This window comes from Vanessa tameamea, chromosome 5 (assembly GCF_037043105.1).
Source record: "Vanessa tameamea isolate UH-Manoa-2023 chromosome 5, ilVanTame1 primary haplotype, whole genome shotgun sequence".
Lineage (NCBI taxonomy): Eukaryota > Metazoa > Arthropoda > Insecta > Lepidoptera > Nymphalidae > Vanessa > Vanessa tameamea.
The window spans coordinates 6,003,296-6,023,791 of NC_087313.1; the positions used below are offsets into that span (position 1 = coordinate 6,003,296).

Consider the following 20,496-nt stretch of genomic DNA (forward strand, 5'->3'; position numbering starts at 1 on the left):
AAAAACAAGATAATTTCTAAAATCTAAACCTCAAAATAGAAGTTATTATAGTATTTATTTTAAAATTTTTTCTTCTAATAAGGTGAAAGTATTGTAACATACAGCCCCGTCACCACAAATTAGATTATAAATTGAGTGCATCGTTTTCTCAAAAATATAATGATATTTTATTACAATAACTGTAATCAATATAATATTGAATGATTTAATTCCTTTGATTTTTTATTGTAACAAAAAAGTTTCGGATCTACAAATATTTTCTTTAAGCTTGTATTACTTGACCATTAATAACCTTTTTGATATTTATTAATTTACGTCTTACTTATATTATTTTACTGAATAACATGATAGTACTGTTTTTTATATTTATTTTTATTTATGAATTCACTATAACATGACTTTAGAGCTACATGCTGGTAACATTATGTTTGACATAAGTAAATAATCTAAAATATAAATAAATGTAATAATGTGATTGTGACAATGAGTTGTTGTCTTTTTATCATTCGCTTATAATTAGTGTATAGAATTTATTTGATCATTAATATCCGTGTATTTTATTTTTTAACTTATTGGAGCTACAAACTTTGTTGATTATTGAGTAAACTTTTAGTTTATTAACCTTAACTCAGGAAGTAAATTTTCAATTCTATTATTCGTGTTAATTTTTTTTTCTTCTTTTCAATACTTATTGCAAGTGATTACTGCAATAAATGAACTTTTGTTTTTACGTAAGGAGGTATACCTATACTTGCGGATTTAGTAAAATTGTATTAAAGTCGCGTCTTACTTTACGAAAAATCCAAATCGTTAATATGGGATTACTAACTGAAGGTAGCCCACTTTCTTGGGAAGAAACCAAAGCATTAGCGGAGCACGTACGGCATCATGGCATCGAGCAATTTATTAACCTATATAGAAAGCTACGGGAACGCACTGGAGATGTTCTCAAATGGGGAGATGAGGTCAGAGAAATTTCAGTATTATCTAAAATAAATTTTTATTATTGTTACTATGTAATTATTATGTATTTAATTTTATTTAACATGAATAGTACACTGTTACATAGATTACTTGTATGTAGATTTATAACTTAATTACTTAGGCATTCATTTTTAGCTATATTATTAATAAATATATACATATAATATTATAATAATATTATTACTTTCTTTCATTTGGAAAAAATCTGTTTTTTTATGAAGAGTGATTTTGTTAATTGTTTGTCGACTTTAAATAGTCTACAGATTGCATTGTTTTGTTATTCATCCCGTGGTGTTCGAAAAACAATATCTGGATTCATAAACACCTGTTAAATTATCCCATCTGTATCGATGGGTTATATCCACAATAACATTGTAAATTTATTTTCTTTTATTTAGGTGGAGTATATAATAGTAAAATTCGATGATAAAAATCAACGAGCCACAGTTAGCTTAAGAGCGGATGAACTTCTTCCTAAACTACAAGAAAAAGAACTGGAGGATCCACAAAGTATATATAACAACTATTTAAAATATTTTTGGCCTATTTTAAATACAAGTTATCTTTGGCCTATTAAAATAAGAATCATTAGCAACTATTTTTAATATAATATAACCAATACAAGTATTTTATAGCATTATTTATGTTATTCAACATTCATATAATAAATGGTATACATTTAACTTAGATAGTATAAAAAAATCACAGAAAATTTATCTCAACTAACTATCCTCATCCAACCAAATCAGTCATGCCATTAAATAAATATAGTGATAATAAAGTAAAATATTATTAATTTAAAGAAAATATTGATTGTTGTCTCTGTCTCTCTAAATCTTTGGTTCTTGTGTGCCATCTGGCTAAAGTCTCCTCTATCCGTCTCTTGAGTCCAGTCTCAAGGCGCGGTAGATTCTTCTCCATAATTTTATTTTCTGTAATTGCTAGTTATACTTCCTTGCTTGTTGCTACCATCTTTAATCATAGATTATTTGGATCCTTTACAATACCGACAATATTGTAGGTCCTAAATAAGCTAAAAATGTATGTTTTGTAACTCAATTATATACGTGGCTATGAGGCATTAGAAAGAATTTAATAAAAATACGATTAATAAATACACTTATAGTTACGTTGCTATCATTATTATGAGTTATTATCTGATGTGGACATTATATAAATAGAACTTCTACAAATATGATACACCGAATTAGATAAACAAGATACTAATATCTTACAAATGTTAACATTGTAAATTGTGCATTAGAAATCAATGAATATAAATTAAAATAAACAGTTCAACTTCATTATCACTAACGTCTATCATTGTAAAATGCAAGTCATAGAAACAATTACTTTCTGAATGACTAACAATTGTATGATGACAACACAATTTTCATAGTTCATTTAATTAACTATAATAGGGTTAAAAATATATCTGTCTGATAATTCTAAAATCTCATATATTTATTGTAAAATTTACAAAGGCAAATAAGCATAAAAGATGAATCAATGTAAAGTTGTAAAGTATTGCTCAATATTACGTAACGAACGGACCAATGAGTTTACATTTGTATAAGGAAATCTTACGTTACATGTTGATCAAACACTTTATCATTCAGTTTGCTCTTTGTAACCATGACATTGAGATTTATAGAATCACAAAATTGTTCGTCGAAATGATTTGACGAAAAATCGCCAAATCTTTATCTTTAATATACAAACGTCACATATACATTATGTGACGTTATGGTGAAGAAAAGAACTAATTAAAATCATGTTACGTCATTAAAACCACATTGAATTTATCTAATCTGCCATATTATATAAAACAAAACATAAAGTATAGGTATCTTTGTAATATCGATGGGGTTTTTTCTGGCATCAAAACAATATTCCAAGTACAATTATAAATTTATAACCATCGTTTTTTTTATCTCAATAAGTTTACTTCTCAAGGCTCTGTATATTCTTACCATTATTTTTTTATAATAATAGTTATTTTTATGATAAGACTCGACTTCAAGCAAGTACTTAATTTCTTCTTTAATATTAAATTGTTTTCGTAATATTTTAATGTTTAATATATTTTCCAGAGAATGTAGATAATGTTTTTTTTTTTATTCTCATTATTCTATGGAAATTTAATATTACTGAACTTCCATCTTTCATAGACGTGAAATCACTGTGGCGCCCAGAATATGGTGCATATATGGTCGAAGGCACTCCAGGCAAGCCATATGGCGGTCTTTTGGCTCATTTTAATATAGTAGAAGCTAATATGAGATATCGTAGAATGGAAGCAAGTAACCTATTAAAAGAGGGTGAGGTTATAATGAGTATCACAAATTTCCCAAGGTATGTCTTAAAATATTATAAACCGTAATAAATTAACATTTCAATATAACTTATATAATGATTTCTTTTTTTTAATAGGCTTGGCTGTCCAAATTTTACCAGTCCGCCGTATGCCGCAAAACCTGACAGGGGTGTGACAATGTCGCACTTTTTCCCAGATGAAGGTATATTCTCCGGTCATCCTCGGTTTAAAACACTAACATCAAACATTCGTAAGAGAAGGCAAGAAAAAGTTGCCATTAATATTCCCAGTAAGTAGGATAAAACAATAAATTAAAGTATCGGTTTTTGTATAAAACATTATCTAAACATATTTGTTTAAATTTTAGTTTATCGTGATGTAAATACAAAAATCCCAGTTGACGATTCTCATAAACTAGAGCCCGGAGCGGCTCGGCCAGACTCCATTTACATGGACGCAATGGGTTTCGGTATGGGCTGTTGCTGCCTCCAACTTACATTCCAGGCTTGTTGCATTACTGAGGCTCGCACGCTCTACGATCAACTCGCGCCACTGTGTCCAATCATGGTATAATATTTTTTAAATAATTTAACTATACACATATATGTTTTATTTAAAACAATTAGTGATTTATATATATTTTTGAGTCGAGCTTGGAAAGCTGGTGATGCTTGGTCTCCAGTAAGATAGAATGAATGTGCAAACCCAGATGCCAGGAAGTGCATCTGCGTTTGTGCATTCGCTAGTGTACTATAATTGCTCCCGCGCAGCTTGCTGACCTCGGTTGTCATTGGTCATCGCGTCTGTAGCGAGTCGAGTAGTTGGATGGATGAAGGTGCTTGTTGCAGCTCGCGCTGTCGGCCGCGTCGCCCATCTACCGCGGCTTGCTCTCCGACGTGGACTGCCGCTGGAACGTGATCTCGGCGTCGGTGGACTGCCGCACGCGCGAGGAGCGCGGCCTCGAACCTCTCAAGAACAACAAATTCCGCATACAGAAGTCTAGATACGATTCGATTGATTCGTATTTATCTCCAGACCATGAAAAGTGAGCTGTTTTATGAGTATTATAATTTTAGGAATCCCAAGGATTCGTTGTAAGAAATTACTAAGCAAAGTAGGTTAACCTTAAAATATTAAAATCAACAATAATAATATATCAAAGTTAGCTTAACACGTCCAATTGTTCTAAATTTTAAATGGTCATTTTTCACCATAACATCATCCGATCGACCAAATTGTTGCCGTTCAAAAAACAGAAATATAGATTTCATAATTAAATATATATTTTTATTAAAATAAATATGTGGTAGGTACAACGACATCCCGATAGTGCACGACGCGGCCATCTACCGCCACCTGCGCGAGGGCGGCATCGACCACCCGCTGGCCTTGCATGTGGCGCACCTCTTCATACGGGACACCGTCTCGCTCTTTACGGAGAAAGTGCACCAGGACGACGAGAACGATACCGATCACTTCGAGGTACTATTAATTGCTACCGCTTGATCAAAATTTTAGCTGATGGTAAGTATAGTTTCAGTCTAAAATGGAACGCGCTTATAAAATGCCAATTTGTTCTTGCTGTGAAAATACTTGGACTATAATCCTTAGGAAACATAAACGCCGCCAGAATAATGTTTACGTTGGCTGTGCGCATGAATAATGAACAAGTAAATGCTAATCGGTTTAGTTTCAATAATGTAAGGGCATAGGGCGAAGGGTGTTCCAGACATATTTTGTAAATTTTATTTTCTATCGAGTATTAAAATTTAACCTTTACAGAATATCCAGTCTACGAACTGGCAGACGATGCGATTCAAGCCGCCACCTCCGAACTCTCCCATCGGTTGGCGCGTCGAGTTCCGCCCGTGCGAGGCGCAACTCACGGATTTTGAGAACGCGGCTTACGTCTGCTTCGTCGTATTGCTGACCCGAGTTATTCTGTCGTATAACCTCAATTTCGTCATGCCAATCAGCAAGGTAAATAATGTACCTCATATTAAATCTATAACTCCATATCTATAATATCAATTTAAAGCCACGTGGCCTTACCACGTATATAGTTATTACTAGCTGTGCCCGCGACTTCGTTCGCGTAGTTGTCGGAAACACTATCATGATTATCGTTTGATTGCTCACGTTGGTTTTTGTTATTATAATCGTCAATAAGATTTAATAATATGTTTTACAGTACTTCAGCGTAGATTATATTTTTAGTTTTTTTTTCTTGTGGTAGAAGAACATACTGATTTTGCCCGCAACCCGATCTTGACAACGCGACATATAGTTGGCCGTGTGAAAAGCAGTCTTGACGTAAATAGATTCCTACGTGTTTAAATGTTTGGCCCTGTGATTTATTAATGGTTACGGCAAAAGATAACTTAATGGGAAATTGAATTCTTTTAAAATTAAAAGGTAAATCATTCGGAATCATTGGGATGCGAGGTATAAGCACTGTTTGACCAACTGCCGGACCATTCAAAACTGTTGCAACGATCACGTTATTGCGAAGGAATTTTACTTGAAGGCGGGAAAATTATCGCAGCACCTATTTTTAACTTCAGGGAATGTGGTGGAAGGCCGCTCGGGTTTAAAGAATTGAGAAACTCTTGTGGGTAATGGCTGCATCTTCTTGATCCATTACATTATCAATAGATGTGTAGGTAGTTATATCGCCTGGAAGTTTGGTTAAAATTAGGTCGTTAATTTCGTCAACGCTACTATTTCTCGCCGCCAATATTGGCCTTTGACACATCCATTGGTAATCTTTATTTTCTATTTCGACGATATTAGGGTAAACTTTTGATATTAAATCCTCTATGCTAGTCACTTTTTCTCCTAAATCGCGATCAATTTCAATTTTATTTTCAGAATGAGGTACTTTTCCATCTCCTATTAAAAGTAACTTTGAAGGAAAATTTGTACTTCCTCCCCCCAAATGTGCTCTCATATTCGTAGATAGTTTTAAGGTATGGACAAATTTCCATAACGGTGAACTTTTAAGGCAAGACCTTACAATGTCTGCTCTAGTTCCTCTTAAAATTACCGGTAAAGTTTGTCGAAAATCCCCAGAAAACATAATGGTAATCCCACCCATAATTTTATCACAACTTCTAATATCTCTGAGAGTTCTATCTAGAGCCTCTACATGAGCTCTATGGATCATGGTACATTCGTCCCAGATAATTAAAGAAACGTCTTGTAAAACTTTACCCAGAGGGCCATTTTTGCGAATAGAGCACACGCTATCTTTTTGTAAAGAAACAGTTAGAGGCAGTTTAAAAGTGGAATGAGCTGTGCGTCCACCTGCTAATAAAGTTGCCGCAATTCCTGACGACGCAACTGCCAAGGCTATTTTTCCCTGAGACCTTACTTTTGCTAATATGAAATTAGTAATAAAAGGCTTTCCAGTTCCACCTGGAGCATCCAAAAAAAATATTTTTCCTTCGTTAAAACGAATACTGCACATAACACGATTGTACGCCGTCACCTGGTCATTAACTAATTTTGGTTCATTTTCAGTAATATACTCATTTAATTCATTTACATCATACGGCTTCCGTAGTGCTACTTCTAAAGGATCTAAATTATTATGTGAATTATTCCTTTTTGATGCAGGAAGCCCAAAATCAGTCAATGATTTATCTGAAATTTCATGAATTTTATCTTCAATTAAGATAAGTCTATCATTGTATACGTTATCAGTATAGGTTAATGTTATATCCTGATTTTCATTACGCATTCTGTTTAATATATCTTCACATAAATCATTGCGAAATTTATTCCATAACTATAAGGGGTAAGATGGCTGGCAAAATATAAGGATGATTTGATTCCCGTTGTCGATTCACCGAAGTTCGGAAATTTTGTAAGGCTAACCTCTGTGAACGTTCAACGCTCGATTCCCTAGCACGATGTTGTTCACTGACCGTTCTTTGATTAGCTAACCTCTGCGTATTGTCTTCAGTTGTTTCATTGCTACGCAAAAGCCGCAGACGCTTTGCATTAGCAGTCTGCCGAGAAAGGTTAGTTCTTTTTCTAGGCATTATAGTGACGAAAAAGATAAAAAAAATGTAGGTATTAAATTTAAACCAAAACGTATCTTGTAATCAATAAAAACAAACATATGGTAAATAATTAAGTACCCGATAATATAATGAAATCTGTATTGAAAAAAAAAAGTATTATAAAGGTTATTTAATTTTTTTTTTTATTTCGATATTTTATCGTAATAAAAAAACCATATATGTTTTAATAAACAAAAACCTAACCAAATCAGAATAATTATGCAGATGACAACCACTTCTAATAAACAAAAATTTTGACAAAAAAAAAAACCGACTTCAAAAGAGAAAAAAAATAATATGCTCTAAAAAGTAAAAAATAATTGCTTATTATTCTACAACTTAATAATCAAGTAACTTATTTTACTTACCAATATGTAGGTACGTTCTGTGTTTCCACGCAGGGAGATAAGTATGTACCTACCCACTTTAAATCTAACTTAACACAAACCTATGAATAACAAACAATGATTACAATATTTTTTAGATTTAAACTATGTAAAATGAAATTAAAAATATTTAGACTATTTAAAAGTCAGCAAAGTTATTACGATAATATATTATAGATAAAATTATTGTCCTTTATAATAAAAAAAGGATCATTAAAATTGGTTGGCACAATTTTGAGTTATTCACCTATTTATCGCGCACATACATAATGCACATTTAAGACTTATATCGTTTTCATAGGGATACCATCATCGTAACAGGATAAAATTAAAATGGGACCCCACGGGAAGCACTACCTTTCAAACAAAAAAAAATTATCAAAATCCAGTGAAAAGTTATGAGGTAACAAACATATAAAAAACAAAAAAATACAGACGAATTGATAACCTCCTCCTTTTTGAAGTCGGTTGAAAACAAACAATATTAACTTAAACGTAATAAGATAAACAAACCGAACAATAAGAAGTTTAGATTGTTTCTCCTTTGGTGTTATTATTCCATAAGGTGATTATAGTACAACCGTGTTGAATATGCTTGAACGTAATAGAATTTACTTGAAATATTGAACTACTAATTTATTTGTGTAGTCATTTTAATCGATATTCACCTATTTGCTTATTTGCATAATTTATTTTCTCAGTGATGATTAATCTGCATCGGTGAAAGTATCGCTCGCCATTTTGAACTTTTTTACGTGTGTAATGTAATTTTTATACCTTATTTATACCGTGAAACGTTTGAATTGTTTACTTGCAAAGTACGAAGGAATGTTCATTGAAATTTTATCTTATATCGTAAGTTAAAACTACAGCAGATTATGATTTAAATGTAATCGATTTTAAACGATAAAAAATAATGAGCAAATAAGCTGATAACAAAACCTAATTTTGATAAATAATTTAACTATTAAGAATGTTAATTTTTTTAAGTCGTTATGTGCATTGCTACTTCGCAGAACTACACCCGCGGGTGAGAGTGGCGAGCGCGGCGGCGGGGCTGACCCGCCTCCCCCTCAGCCGCCGCCGCGCCCCGCCTGCTAGCACACTCTTAACAAATAGACATATAGTGTCACGGACTTTTTTTTTATTATTAAAAGAGGAATATATCTTTCATACACATTTTTTGAGTAACTTAAAACGTTTATGTTGCGCACGCATCGAAAGTCCATAAATGTGAATAATTTTCCCCGTTTTTGCAACATTTCTCACTGTCGCTGCGCTCCTATTGGTCGCAGCGTAATGTTATATAGCCTAAAGCCTTCCTCTATAAATGGACTATTCAACAAAAAAAGAATTTTTCAAATCGGACCAGTAGTTCCTGAGATTAGCGCGTTTAAACAAACAAACAAACAAACTCTTCCGCTTTATATATTAGTATAGATTACGCCAACGGTCGAATGTAACATTGAATGTGGGGAGTAAATAGTAAATAGCCTGTTGGAAACAGGATGTACAGTCAGAGTAAGAAAACCTTCGTCAGTTTTCAAATTCATTCCTTTGTCAAGTCGTAAACTCTTAGTACCTTTTGAATCTAAACCACTAAACAGACCACTGCATATAAAATTCAACTAACATAGTATGATAACTTGGTTCAAAATAGTGTAACATCTTTGGACTACGTCTAGTGTCATGTCAACATAAAAACTTTTTTATGTCCTAATTAGTCATTACAAGATTTAAATTAGATATGATATATTCTACTGAATTGTCAAAGTCTGTCATCGTCATATATTTTCTTGCAATATCTTGCAATCCTAGAATAAAAACGCTTGTAATATTATTCGGCCGTTATTTTATGTGACGGTTAATGTAATGACGTGACGTGTGATGAGTGGTTCCATCGGCATCGGGAAGTGGTGGTGATTCCTTGGCCTGCAAAAGCGGCGGACATACCCTATCGAAAATCTATGGGGTGTGATGGTGCAGCGGTGGATAAATAATAATAACGATAGAACCAAAGCAGCTGCCGTAGAAAATTGCCAAAGTGTCTGGAAGGGCTTCAGAGGAACCGAGATATGCTCTCGCCTTGTTGGATCAATGCGACAGCGACTACAAGCTGTGATTGATACGAATGGCGGATATACTCGTTTTTAATAAAATAAATAAGATTTGTTTAAATGAATAAATTTTACCATAATTACTATTTTATTTACTACTTCCGTCCTGCGGTTTCACCCGCGTTCCCGAAAATTTAATGTTTTCCCGGCATAAAAAGTATTCAATATGTTATTCCAGTACTATTCTATCTGTACTAATATCTTAATTGTAAATTAGCTTCTGAACTGTTTATGTATCTAAATTTTATTTTAAATTTGTATTAAGTATGCGAGTTAAGTAAATAAGTAAGTTTTTTTACATTGGATATTATTTTAAATAAATTTTGTGGGAATTTTAAAGAGCGACCTTTAATACGAATTCGGTCATGTTCGAATACGAATTTCCACCAGCGTCCTTACTTATAATTTTATTTCAGTTGCTTTGAAATAAATTCCTAGTTTTTATACATTTTCGGAAAGCTAAGTAAACGATTATATTTTTAAAATAATCTGCAGAACAAGTTTCATAATGATTTTTTTTGTTTTTCAGGCATATTTGAGGGAAAAAAAAATTTAAATAATATCGTTTTCCGTCTCACGTTTTTAAATTTGGACCGATAATTATTGTTTAAATATTGAAAAATATCCAATGTTTAATAGTTTTTATAAATCAGAAGAAAAAAATAGATTTTAATTGATACTTTTTTTAAAATAAATTTTTGAAGTTGCATTTTTGACTTATTTTGAAAAAATCTAAAAAACGCGATAACTCAAAAATGGTTCACTTTTGCATTATGCATATGGGGGTTAAAATTATCGCAAATAGTCGCCCCTATCACCTCCTAACGGGAATACGTCGAATTACCAATAACCCTGTATATATCAATGATTTTTATACATTGTTGATAGCTAGTAACTATTCAACATAAATCTAATTAATGTCGGTGACGAACTATACATATCTCATCCTAAAGTATAATTATAAATATTATAAATTTTGAAATGAATAAGACGTGATATTTTTACTATCAATATTATTTCTATGATTTATTGCAACTTTATTTACATCGGATTCAAAAGATTTTCCTTATTAAATTCAATTTCAGTGTAATAATATTTGTGAATATAAATTTAAAACTTTTGTATTATTTATTTCTATACATTATCGATCGATCCATCTTAACATAATTTTCAAATAACTTCATACCGAAATTAAGTAAATAAATAATTATGATTATTGCTTATAGTAGATCATAACGATCATGGCATGGATACTATAATAATATCCGATGCCCTTGAAAAATTATCCGTGTCTCGCGAAAGGTGGATGAGAACATGCAGCGCGCGCAGCGACGGGGCGCGTGCACTGAGCAGCGGTTCTGGTGGCGCCGCGACGTGGGCGCGCCGCGCACCGTGGCGCCCGCCGCGCCCGCCGCGCCCGCCGCGCCCGCCGCGCCCGCCGCGCCGGACACGCCCGACTGTGACCACTATCTAGAGATGACGATCGACGAGATCGTTAATGGAAAGGTTCGTCCGTCATACACGCCATGTTCAACTATATTGTGTCGGTTGTAACCGCTACCGCTGGCTCGAGTTGGGGATGGACCGAACGCTGACTTGGGACTCGATACCGATGGCATTTCGACGTGGGCTATAGTCCTACCCGCTTCATTTCCTTTCCTCTGATGTCGACATTGACATGTTGCTTCGCTCGTGTCGGTTTATCGATAGCGGCTTATTAGTCAGGGGCCTTTCAAGCGGCATCTGTATTATTGTATGTAAAATTATATTTTAAACGTCTATTATATAAACAAAATTAAATTCTTTATTCTATAGTAAATAAAATATAAGTTTTTTTAATTTATTTCATGTTATTTTATTCGTTAATTTTTTAAATATTTTTTTTAAATAGTAACTTTTTAATCAGGAAGGTGTGTTCCCGGGCCTGATTCCGTTGATTGAGTCGTACCTGTCAGGTATGGACGTGGACGCGGACACGCACTGCTCGGTGCAGCAGTACCTCAAGCTGATCCAGCGCCGTGCCGCCGGCGAGATACACACCATGGCCACCTGGATGCGAGACTTCGTCACCAACCACCCAGAATACAAGTATTTTAAACATTATTCGCTCTACGCAAACTGAGTTAACGAGTATATTTTTTTATTGTGTCAATCCATCTTAAGAACGAATATTTTTTTTTAAATATTCTTTCCGGTTGTTTCGTATTGCTATCGGATTATAAAGTGTGGAAAAAAAAGTGAGAGAGTGCACTTTAAAGGCCGTCGTGACTGTGAAATCGGACAGGAGGAGGACATCATCACATCACCGTATGTGAAACCATATATTTTTTTGTTTACAGGAAAGATTCAGTGGTGACGGAAAAAATAAACTATGATCTACTTAAAACCGCTCACGACATCCAGACGGGCTCGACCTCCGCGCCCACGCTGCTGGGCGGCAGCACCGCCTCCAAGACCAACGAAGACATTCCCAACGCATTTAGGAGGATGTTGAGCAAGGACTGCTCCTAACCGCATCCCCTGTCTCCCGTAGTGCCTTGAGCCCTTGACGCGCATATTTATTGCCTATGTACTTGTTATAGTAGGTTCGCCTTAAATAGTTTATAATCTTGTATGGGTGTCTGTCCACTTTTGAAGATTTTGCAGGATGAAAAAAACGATAGGGAAATACTTCGCTTCATATGTGACTTTTATCTTAGAACTATTGAAAAATAAAATTATGGTATGGATCATTTTTATTACTAATATTTGGTTGATATTGTTTTGCAGTACGAATACCATTAAGTGAATAAAATTTGTATTCGTGTAAAGTGTACACTAAACTTTTTATAGTATTATAATCGAGCCGCCATATAAAGATTTTAATTATTTTTGCACGTTAAATATTAAGTCACCAGACTTATATATAATGAATAGCCCAAGTCGTGGCTCATCCGACATACATACATACGTTATTTTTTTAAATGTCTATCCAGAATCACAATCAAAGAAGGCACTTCTATTTTTGAATATCATCAATCTATCCTATCTGCCAATCCTAAATAGAAAATTAACAAATTAATTCTATAAAATCTATATTAACAAATGTGGAGGCTTTTTTGCATTATCTAACTCAAAAAAATACTAAACCAATAAATACTCTATTCAAACCATAACAGGAAAAAAGCCAAATAAACAACATTTGACAGCGAAATGACGCGATATCATTGGTCGAGAGCTTGATTAATCTATAATTTTCGCTATGAATTTGCAACAATATGGCGTTTTGAACATTGACGAAACTTTTAACGGAATTTTGGAAGTAAAATGAAAGTGGAAGTAAGTGGTTAAGTGCAATAGTGTTGTATTATAAATAATTATATATTATTCATAAACTCTTAGTAGTGCACAATATAGCTGAGTTATTTGCTAATCGAATGAAATGCGTAAATCTAAGGTTTGTTTATTTTTTTTTGCTACTTCCATTGGAATAGGCTATACCTATATAATTTATACTAAAGAATGCAGCAAAGAGGTTTTAGTGTATTATATCATAGATAGAAGAGAGGTGTTGTTTATATATGAGTAAAGGTAGTCTTCAATATTAATTGTAATCGAAAGTACAAACATGTCGCCCAGGCAATACACAAACGTAAAGTGCAGTACGTGCAATCATTAACAATAATAACAAGCTGAAATAATATGGTAACTACTTTAATAACGTAATGTTTTATAATTAAACATTTCTTACTATGGCGGCTCTTTATATACGTATCGTTTTACGCTGGAAAAATAAATTAATTTGTCCAATACATATTACATACATTAAAATACTAAAGTCAAAATTGATAATTTACATATGTTGTGATTAATTACATTCTAAATCAAAATAGTTAACTAAAACGGTTTTCAAATCCCGTTGTAACGATTCCAACATGTAATGTTGGATGGAATATGGTTGTGGTCGTAAGGAATTAACGTAAAGTGTACAAAATTATTAGTAAGTTGGTTGAAATCGTTTGGTTTAGCGATGGTAGGACTTTGTGCGAGCTTGTCAGGGGAGCTATTTCCAACTAATCCATTATTCTACCGCCAAATACGCAATCGTTGTATTGTGAAAGATTTCAGATTCAATTATGATAGAGCCAGTGTAATGACAGATAATCAAATCTTGGTTCAATGATTGGCGGCGCCAAGTCGGTGTAAGGAATTGTTGATATTGGGACAATGACTATGTCGAGAGCGTTCGTGACCACTTACCATCCGGTGGTCCATTTGATTGTCTATCTCACTATTTTAGAAATATATTAGAAAGGATCGAGTGCTAAGTTCTTACGTCGTAAGTCAATGTTAGAATTTTAAGTTCATACATACATACAGATTTCTGTCGTTTTTGGAGTATTATTAACTTTACCTTTCTAATCTTGTTTTTTTTGTGACATTTCATCTCATAACACCTCTGATAAAGAAAAATTATCAGTAGTTTTTTTTTATAATTTAAAAGAAAAACTTAGCAGACATAATTAACATAATTATCGTGCATTTGCATATCATACTAATTGAGTCCTGTGGCGTTGAGCTCGATCCTATGAAATTTGACGCGTCTAGTGTGTTTTAATAAGTCTAATCACAGTTCGATAGGAATATGTCGGTTAAAATGTTTAAAAGTATGAGTTTCAATTGACGGAATAGTTAATGTAGACTTACGACGAAAGAATATAATCACTTGGCCTCGGTCTAAATTAAATTCACATAAGGCAAAATAGAGGAATTATTTGTATGTATGTTAACAATCATTGTTCCTAAAGAAAACTTGTAAGTATTATTACCATTCTGCTTTAAATTTAAGATTGCAAATCACAATTTTATATTTAACCCTATGCATTTAAATTTTATAAAGCAACTTTTTAGATTTTATTGTTATCTTTTAAAATTATCCAGATTATCGCAGTCTGTGACAAAGACATTATAAGGTAAAAAAGTTATAAAATTACTTTACTTATATTGGTATAAGTCACGAATCTTTGGTTACTTGGTACAGCTTCTAAATGAAATTTGGACTCAATAAAAATGTATTTCTTTTAAAATATCGAATCAATACAGAATACCTTTTATTAATTATATTTCTTTATATACTAATTATAATTAATATGCATTTCAATATATTAAAAAAACAAATAAATTATAATAACAAATCTTACATTGAATTATATGAATAAATTCATATTTTTACGTAATAATTACTCAAGGTTTCTAAAAAAGATGATTAAATTTTAATTACATAATCGGGCTGGAATTATGCTAAACGAAGAATTTACTTTATTTTAATCACGTTTTTGTCAGCAAACTACTTTAGAAATTGAATGATATAAGGTGACTTAATCTGTGTATACAAAGCAGCAGGGCTTTTTTTGGAAGAACAAGCTTGAAACTGACCTCAGAAAACGATCGTTGTCACCAAGTGATATGGGACATTGAATATTCAAAAGATAGATAAACTCCATATATCAGTTCTTGAGTGAGATTTGAAGTGAGTTCTTACAGCATAGCAATGCAGTTTCTAAATCTGCTTTTATCTCTTATTTTTATGAGTTAATTCGCGTAAACGCTTGATCACTTGTTTTCTATCGTAGTTTTTAGAATTAACGAGGATGTACTGTAAGATTAGGCGGGGGATATAGGTATTAATAATATCGAATTGTTGACTGTGTGATGTGTATACATGATCTTGAGGCTCGTGGCACCAGCAAGGAGATGAACCCATGCTATTGTGATACATGTGACTGTTTGGAAAGCCCAAACGTGCATTTTTGTAATTTTAGAACGGAAAATGTGTAAACTTTAATTTTATTTATGCACTTTTATGTATTTTGTTCACTGTTACCGATATTATATTAGTGTATGTGCACAGAAAATACAAATATTTTAATGTTTATTTATTGCATTTTATTTAAAATACTATAAAAATATTTCGCAGCTCATTTAATGGTGTTTTAAAATTTGTCAACAAGTTGCAGTATGTGTTGCTGCTCCTGCTGACGCCACTCTTCGCTACCGGCGTCGCCCAAGTTACCCGCGTACTCTGTAAATAATGTTATTCATCGTATTTAAATAAACTAAAATTAATTTTATTTACATATATTGCAATTCACCAAATATAACAATCACATAGACGCTTTAATTTATTGTAATTCTGATAATACATAGTTGTCGGATCAGCATTGTAATTTTGTATTTTTAAATAGACTACAAGTATAATTAGGATTCCCTGTAAAAAAAATGCTTGCAATGCTTATTTAAGGGACTGCTAATATTGATATTGTCCCCTCCACCTAAGTGGAAAGTTTGTAGAATTGGCAAAACAATAGGTTAAAAGGTCAATATCGAGCCTACGATTTTTAAATCGATATATGTATCGTTGAGTTTGACGTTCAGTGTAAACTTTATAGAACAATATCATTTAAACACTTTACCTCTCATAACGTGACGAATGATTTTTAAAGAGCCGCCTCTCAAGGAGAGCACACGCTGCACTCGCTGTTTTATTGTAGGCGGACCCGCCGTGCACACCTGGTGAGTGGTGAGGAATGATATACAGATGGGATGCAAATGGATATAAGCTAAAATATTTAGTTACAATTTTGAATGTATGCGGCACGTCTAACGGGGATCACTACTACCCTTTGGTATTTATCTGCCTCGATCTAGGCCCTCGGTTCAAACACCGGGTCGGGCAATAAAAAATGATTAAGTTTCTTAAGTTAATAACATTTAATTATGTATTTTGCTGTACGTTTATAGTTTAGCAGTTATATATATATGTAATAAGAAACGTGAACTGTGAATGTACCTCTAAAATAATTCTATCAATGAGCTGCAGAGTAAAGAGTCCGCCGGATAGCCTTTTCAAATACTGTGCGTCGTCATCCAAGTCTTCAGCATCTTGCTGAAATAAAAAATATAATTTGTTTTATTTAATTATTTCTAAACGAATTATCGGAATTGAAAACAACCGTTATCGGAATTTTGGAAGTAAAATTAAAGTAGAAATAAGTGGTTAAGTGCAATGGCGTTGTATTATAAATAAAGATATATTAATCATAAACTCTTAGTAGTGCACAATATAGCTGAGTTATTAGCTAATCGAATGAAATGCGTAAATCTAAGGTTTGTTCTTGTTCTTGTACTTCCATTGGAATAGGCTATACGTACAATAGGTAGCGCGCAAGTCGTAACGGATCATTAGGTACAAAACAAAATAAAAAAAAAAAGTAATGCAATGTATATCAGACATCATTTAGTTATGTTTACTTATAAAATTAAGCTTTTTAATGCGAAGCTTGAACTTTCAACGCGGGTAAATTAAAATTTTCTTTTCAAATGTTACCTCCATTTCTTTTTCAGTTCGGTCTACTTTGTCCATATATTTAAAGTGCAATTCCAACAATCTATCCACTTTTTCAAGATCATTCTCAGTGAACTTAGCTAAAAGTCTCTGACGCTGACCGCCTTGACAGTTACGCAACATCGATGCTATTATAGAAACAACATGTTCTGAAAAAAATATGTAAATTATTTTATAGCAAACTCTTAATTAATACGTTTATTATTAAATTATACGAACCTTCATGTTGATCAACTGTTAGTAATCTTTTCCTTTTCGGTGTTTTCATAAAAAGAGGGAACACAGTGCGAAGACCTAATATATCAACAAACTTGTTACAGTTATCCCGTCCATCTGGACCTGCCAATGCATGATCCAAAACCTTTAATGAACCATTACGAGACATTTTCTTTTCTCTAAAAAAAATATTTATAATAATATTTTAAAAGGTTTTTTATCTATTCTAATACAATTCAATAAAACTTTTTGCATATTTAAGCATATTAAGGAGAGCCAATATATAAAGCCCATATGATTATAATATTACAAACGTAAAGTTTATTTTAAACCACATTGAACAGGTAATGTAATGAAAAAGGGAACCCCACCTAAGCATAAGATTCATGAGCTGTAACCCTTCTCCCCGAAGAAATCGATCTCTATTTAAAGGCTCCATTAATGCACAACATAGTCCATCGAACATATTTTCCATAGCCTCTTGTTCTTCAGCTCCACTTGGGTCATGACGTTTGTAGAACTATAATTAAAATAATTGCATAAAATTACAATATTTTTTAATAGTTATTTCCTAAAAGGCTTATCTTATTATTAGAAGAACCCTCATGTTTTCTTTTTTAAAATAATTTTTACAGTTTGTTAATCTATAGTTAGAAGCAACCTAATTTAACCGGTAATAATCAGTAGTTAATGCATTAGGAGGTTTAAAATATCAACTTACCGCTAATTGTTGTAGCAGAACATCAATTCCATCTAAATCCCCAAGCAACTTTCTGTTCTCTGGAGTGTTTTGTAGAAGTATAGATAAAATTTCAGTTGCATACAATTTGTTACCATCAAATGGGATTTTTACCTGTGAAATGTTTTATTTCATTATTGAATTTCAATCTAAAATTTTCTTAGATGTTATATATTACAATTTATTTAAAAATTAAGAAATAGTATGTTAGATTAATTTACCTTTAGTCTTTTAAGTATCCATTGAATGAAACCTTGTTTTGCAACTTCGACACACATTTCTGGCCTAAACTCAGTTATATTTTCAATAATGCCTAGAAAAATAACAAGATTTTTAATCTAATATATTGCAAACAATAACTAATGATACCTTGCCTGCCTGCCTTACAATTAGATTAAACATCAAATTTAATAACATAAATGATGAGGAACATACAGTACATGTTATTTAAAATGAGTTTTAAGTGCTCTTGTGGAATTATACCTAATGTGTTATGAACAGCATCTCTCTCGTCTGGTACTTGCTCATCCAGACGTGCCAAATTATGAAGTAGTAAAGCAGGACACTCTGCTTCAGCTAGAGCATTAATCAATTCCTCCGCACCTTCCTCACTCTCATGCAAAATATCCACATCTGTCAATTCCTAAATGGAATTTTAAAATTAATAAATACATAATAGAAAAAACAATACAATTGTTAAAATGATCACTAAGCATTTCAATTAAAAATTTTTTTTCTGATAAAATAAAATACTTTATAAAATATTTTTTCATTTAATATTTTATTTGAATAAAACTGTTTTGGATGGTAAATCATATTTTTACATACTTGCAAAAGATGAACAACTTTAGTAGAAACATCAGTGTTGTCATGTGAAAGTAATTCTAATATAGAATTAATACATTTTAATTCAACCAGCAAAGGGTACTGGTCTGGAACTGTTGCTACTGCACTTAAGTCCTAAAAAATAGAATAAATGGATAATGGCTTGGATTAATGGAATTGATGTTTTTGTCAGGGACAACTGAGCAGTCTCAATAGTACTTTGTAGCAATAAAAAACAACATTACATTTTCATGTTAATCTATACTTAGCCTTAATGTGAAATATTTAAACTGAAAATTTTAAATAGAAAAACATAGGTATGTGTTTTTACCTGTAGTGCTTCAAACAAATCTATTTCACTTTCCATAAACTTTTCTGGCTGGTCCGGAAATTTTATTCTCATTTCTCTATTTTTGAGTGCTTTCTTTTCAAAGTTTAGTACTAATTTTTTTACAGTGGTGTCATCGAGAACTTCACCCTGAATCATCAAAACAACATTATGAAAAATACTGAGGACAGAAAAAGATTCTTAGCTGTTTGAAACCTTGCCATTATTACAATAAAAACCCCTTGATATTGGTTTTTTAGTTGGGCATATATGTTGGCATTGTCAACAACTACAACTATGCATGCAATATGCTGAGCATACAAGCTGAAAAGAGGTACAATGGTTTCTTAACACATTCAAACACAAAAAATAAATATTAGAAATACCTCTGTAACTTCAGTCTCAACAAATCTAAGGATATCTTCTCGTTCTTTGTCTGTTATTGTTGGTTCTTTGGGGAGAACTCTATTAGCAGCAAAACGATCTGCTGATTTGTTTAAGCGACGAGTTTTTCCGGAGCGTTTGGGTTCATCATCGGAATCATCCAAATCGTCTTCATTAGGTCTTTTAGGAGTTGGTGTGGGCTAAAAATTAGAATCTCTTTTATTATTTTCTTTTCTTAGGACTCATTATTTAATGGATGTTTAATACTTACTTTAAAAGAAAGTAGTTCGCCGACATCCATCTTTATAATAAAGTAATATAAACTACAGTTTATGAATATGATCAAGGAATAAAATTAAATGAAATTTTCCACCATTCTCGTTTGTTAGTTGCAAATTACTAATTAGCCGAAGCCCGTAACCAAATAGTTCGGTAATTGGTATTAAGCAAACTAACATTGACAATGACAGTTGACAATTTATCCACTACCACAGATTACTATAATATTTAATTTATCACAGAACCTTCTCTGCATACACTAACATGCATTCAAGTAATATTTTATAATAATAAAAGAAATCTTATTTATCTTAATTTTGAGACGAAAGATGTTCTAACTTTTAATTAAATAATTATTCATAGATAGTGAGTAGTAGTAGTAAACAAACTATCTATGTTTAAAATAATATGCCCAAAGAGTATAAACATCCTTCCAAACTTGGCGGTAAAAATTAAAGGAAATAATATTT

At 32.4% G+C, this 20,496-nt stretch overlaps 2 protein-coding genes across 2 annotated transcripts; one reads left to right on the forward strand and one right to left on the reverse strand.

Annotated features, from left to right (window-relative positions):
* Window positions 1-439: 439 nt before the first annotated feature.
* LOC113392601 (glutamate--cysteine ligase catalytic subunit) lies at window positions 440-12,978 on the forward strand. Its single transcript, XM_064220863.1, has 11 exons — window positions 440-965; window positions 1,383-1,494; window positions 3,156-3,339; window positions 3,418-3,590; window positions 3,669-3,868; window positions 4,150-4,346; window positions 4,612-4,783; window positions 5,084-5,281; window positions 11,174-11,377; window positions 11,778-11,959; window positions 12,211-12,978. Exons 1-11 carry the CDS (start codon window positions 714-716, stop codon window positions 12,380-12,382), a joined length of 2,046 nt encoding a protein of 681 aa, XP_064076933.1. The 5' UTR covers window positions 440-713; the 3' UTR covers window positions 12,383-12,978.
* A 2,793-nt stretch (window positions 12,979-15,771) lies between these two features.
* LOC113392646 (beta-catenin-like protein 1) lies at window positions 15,772-20,176 on the reverse strand. Its single transcript, XM_026629175.2, has 13 exons — window positions 20,019-20,176; window positions 19,750-19,947; window positions 19,367-19,513; window positions 19,039-19,170; window positions 18,694-18,853; window positions 18,432-18,523; window positions 18,193-18,324; window positions 17,843-17,991; window positions 17,475-17,650; window positions 17,238-17,404; window positions 16,701-16,796; window positions 16,324-16,420; window positions 15,772-15,932 (listed from the first exon to the last, which is right to left on the reverse strand). The coding sequence occupies exons 1-13, from the start codon at window positions 20,046-20,048 to the stop codon at window positions 15,844-15,846; spliced, it is 1,665 nt and encodes a 554-aa protein (XP_026484960.1). The 5' UTR covers window positions 20,049-20,176; the 3' UTR covers window positions 15,772-15,843.
* Window positions 20,177-20,496: the final 320 nt, after the last annotated feature.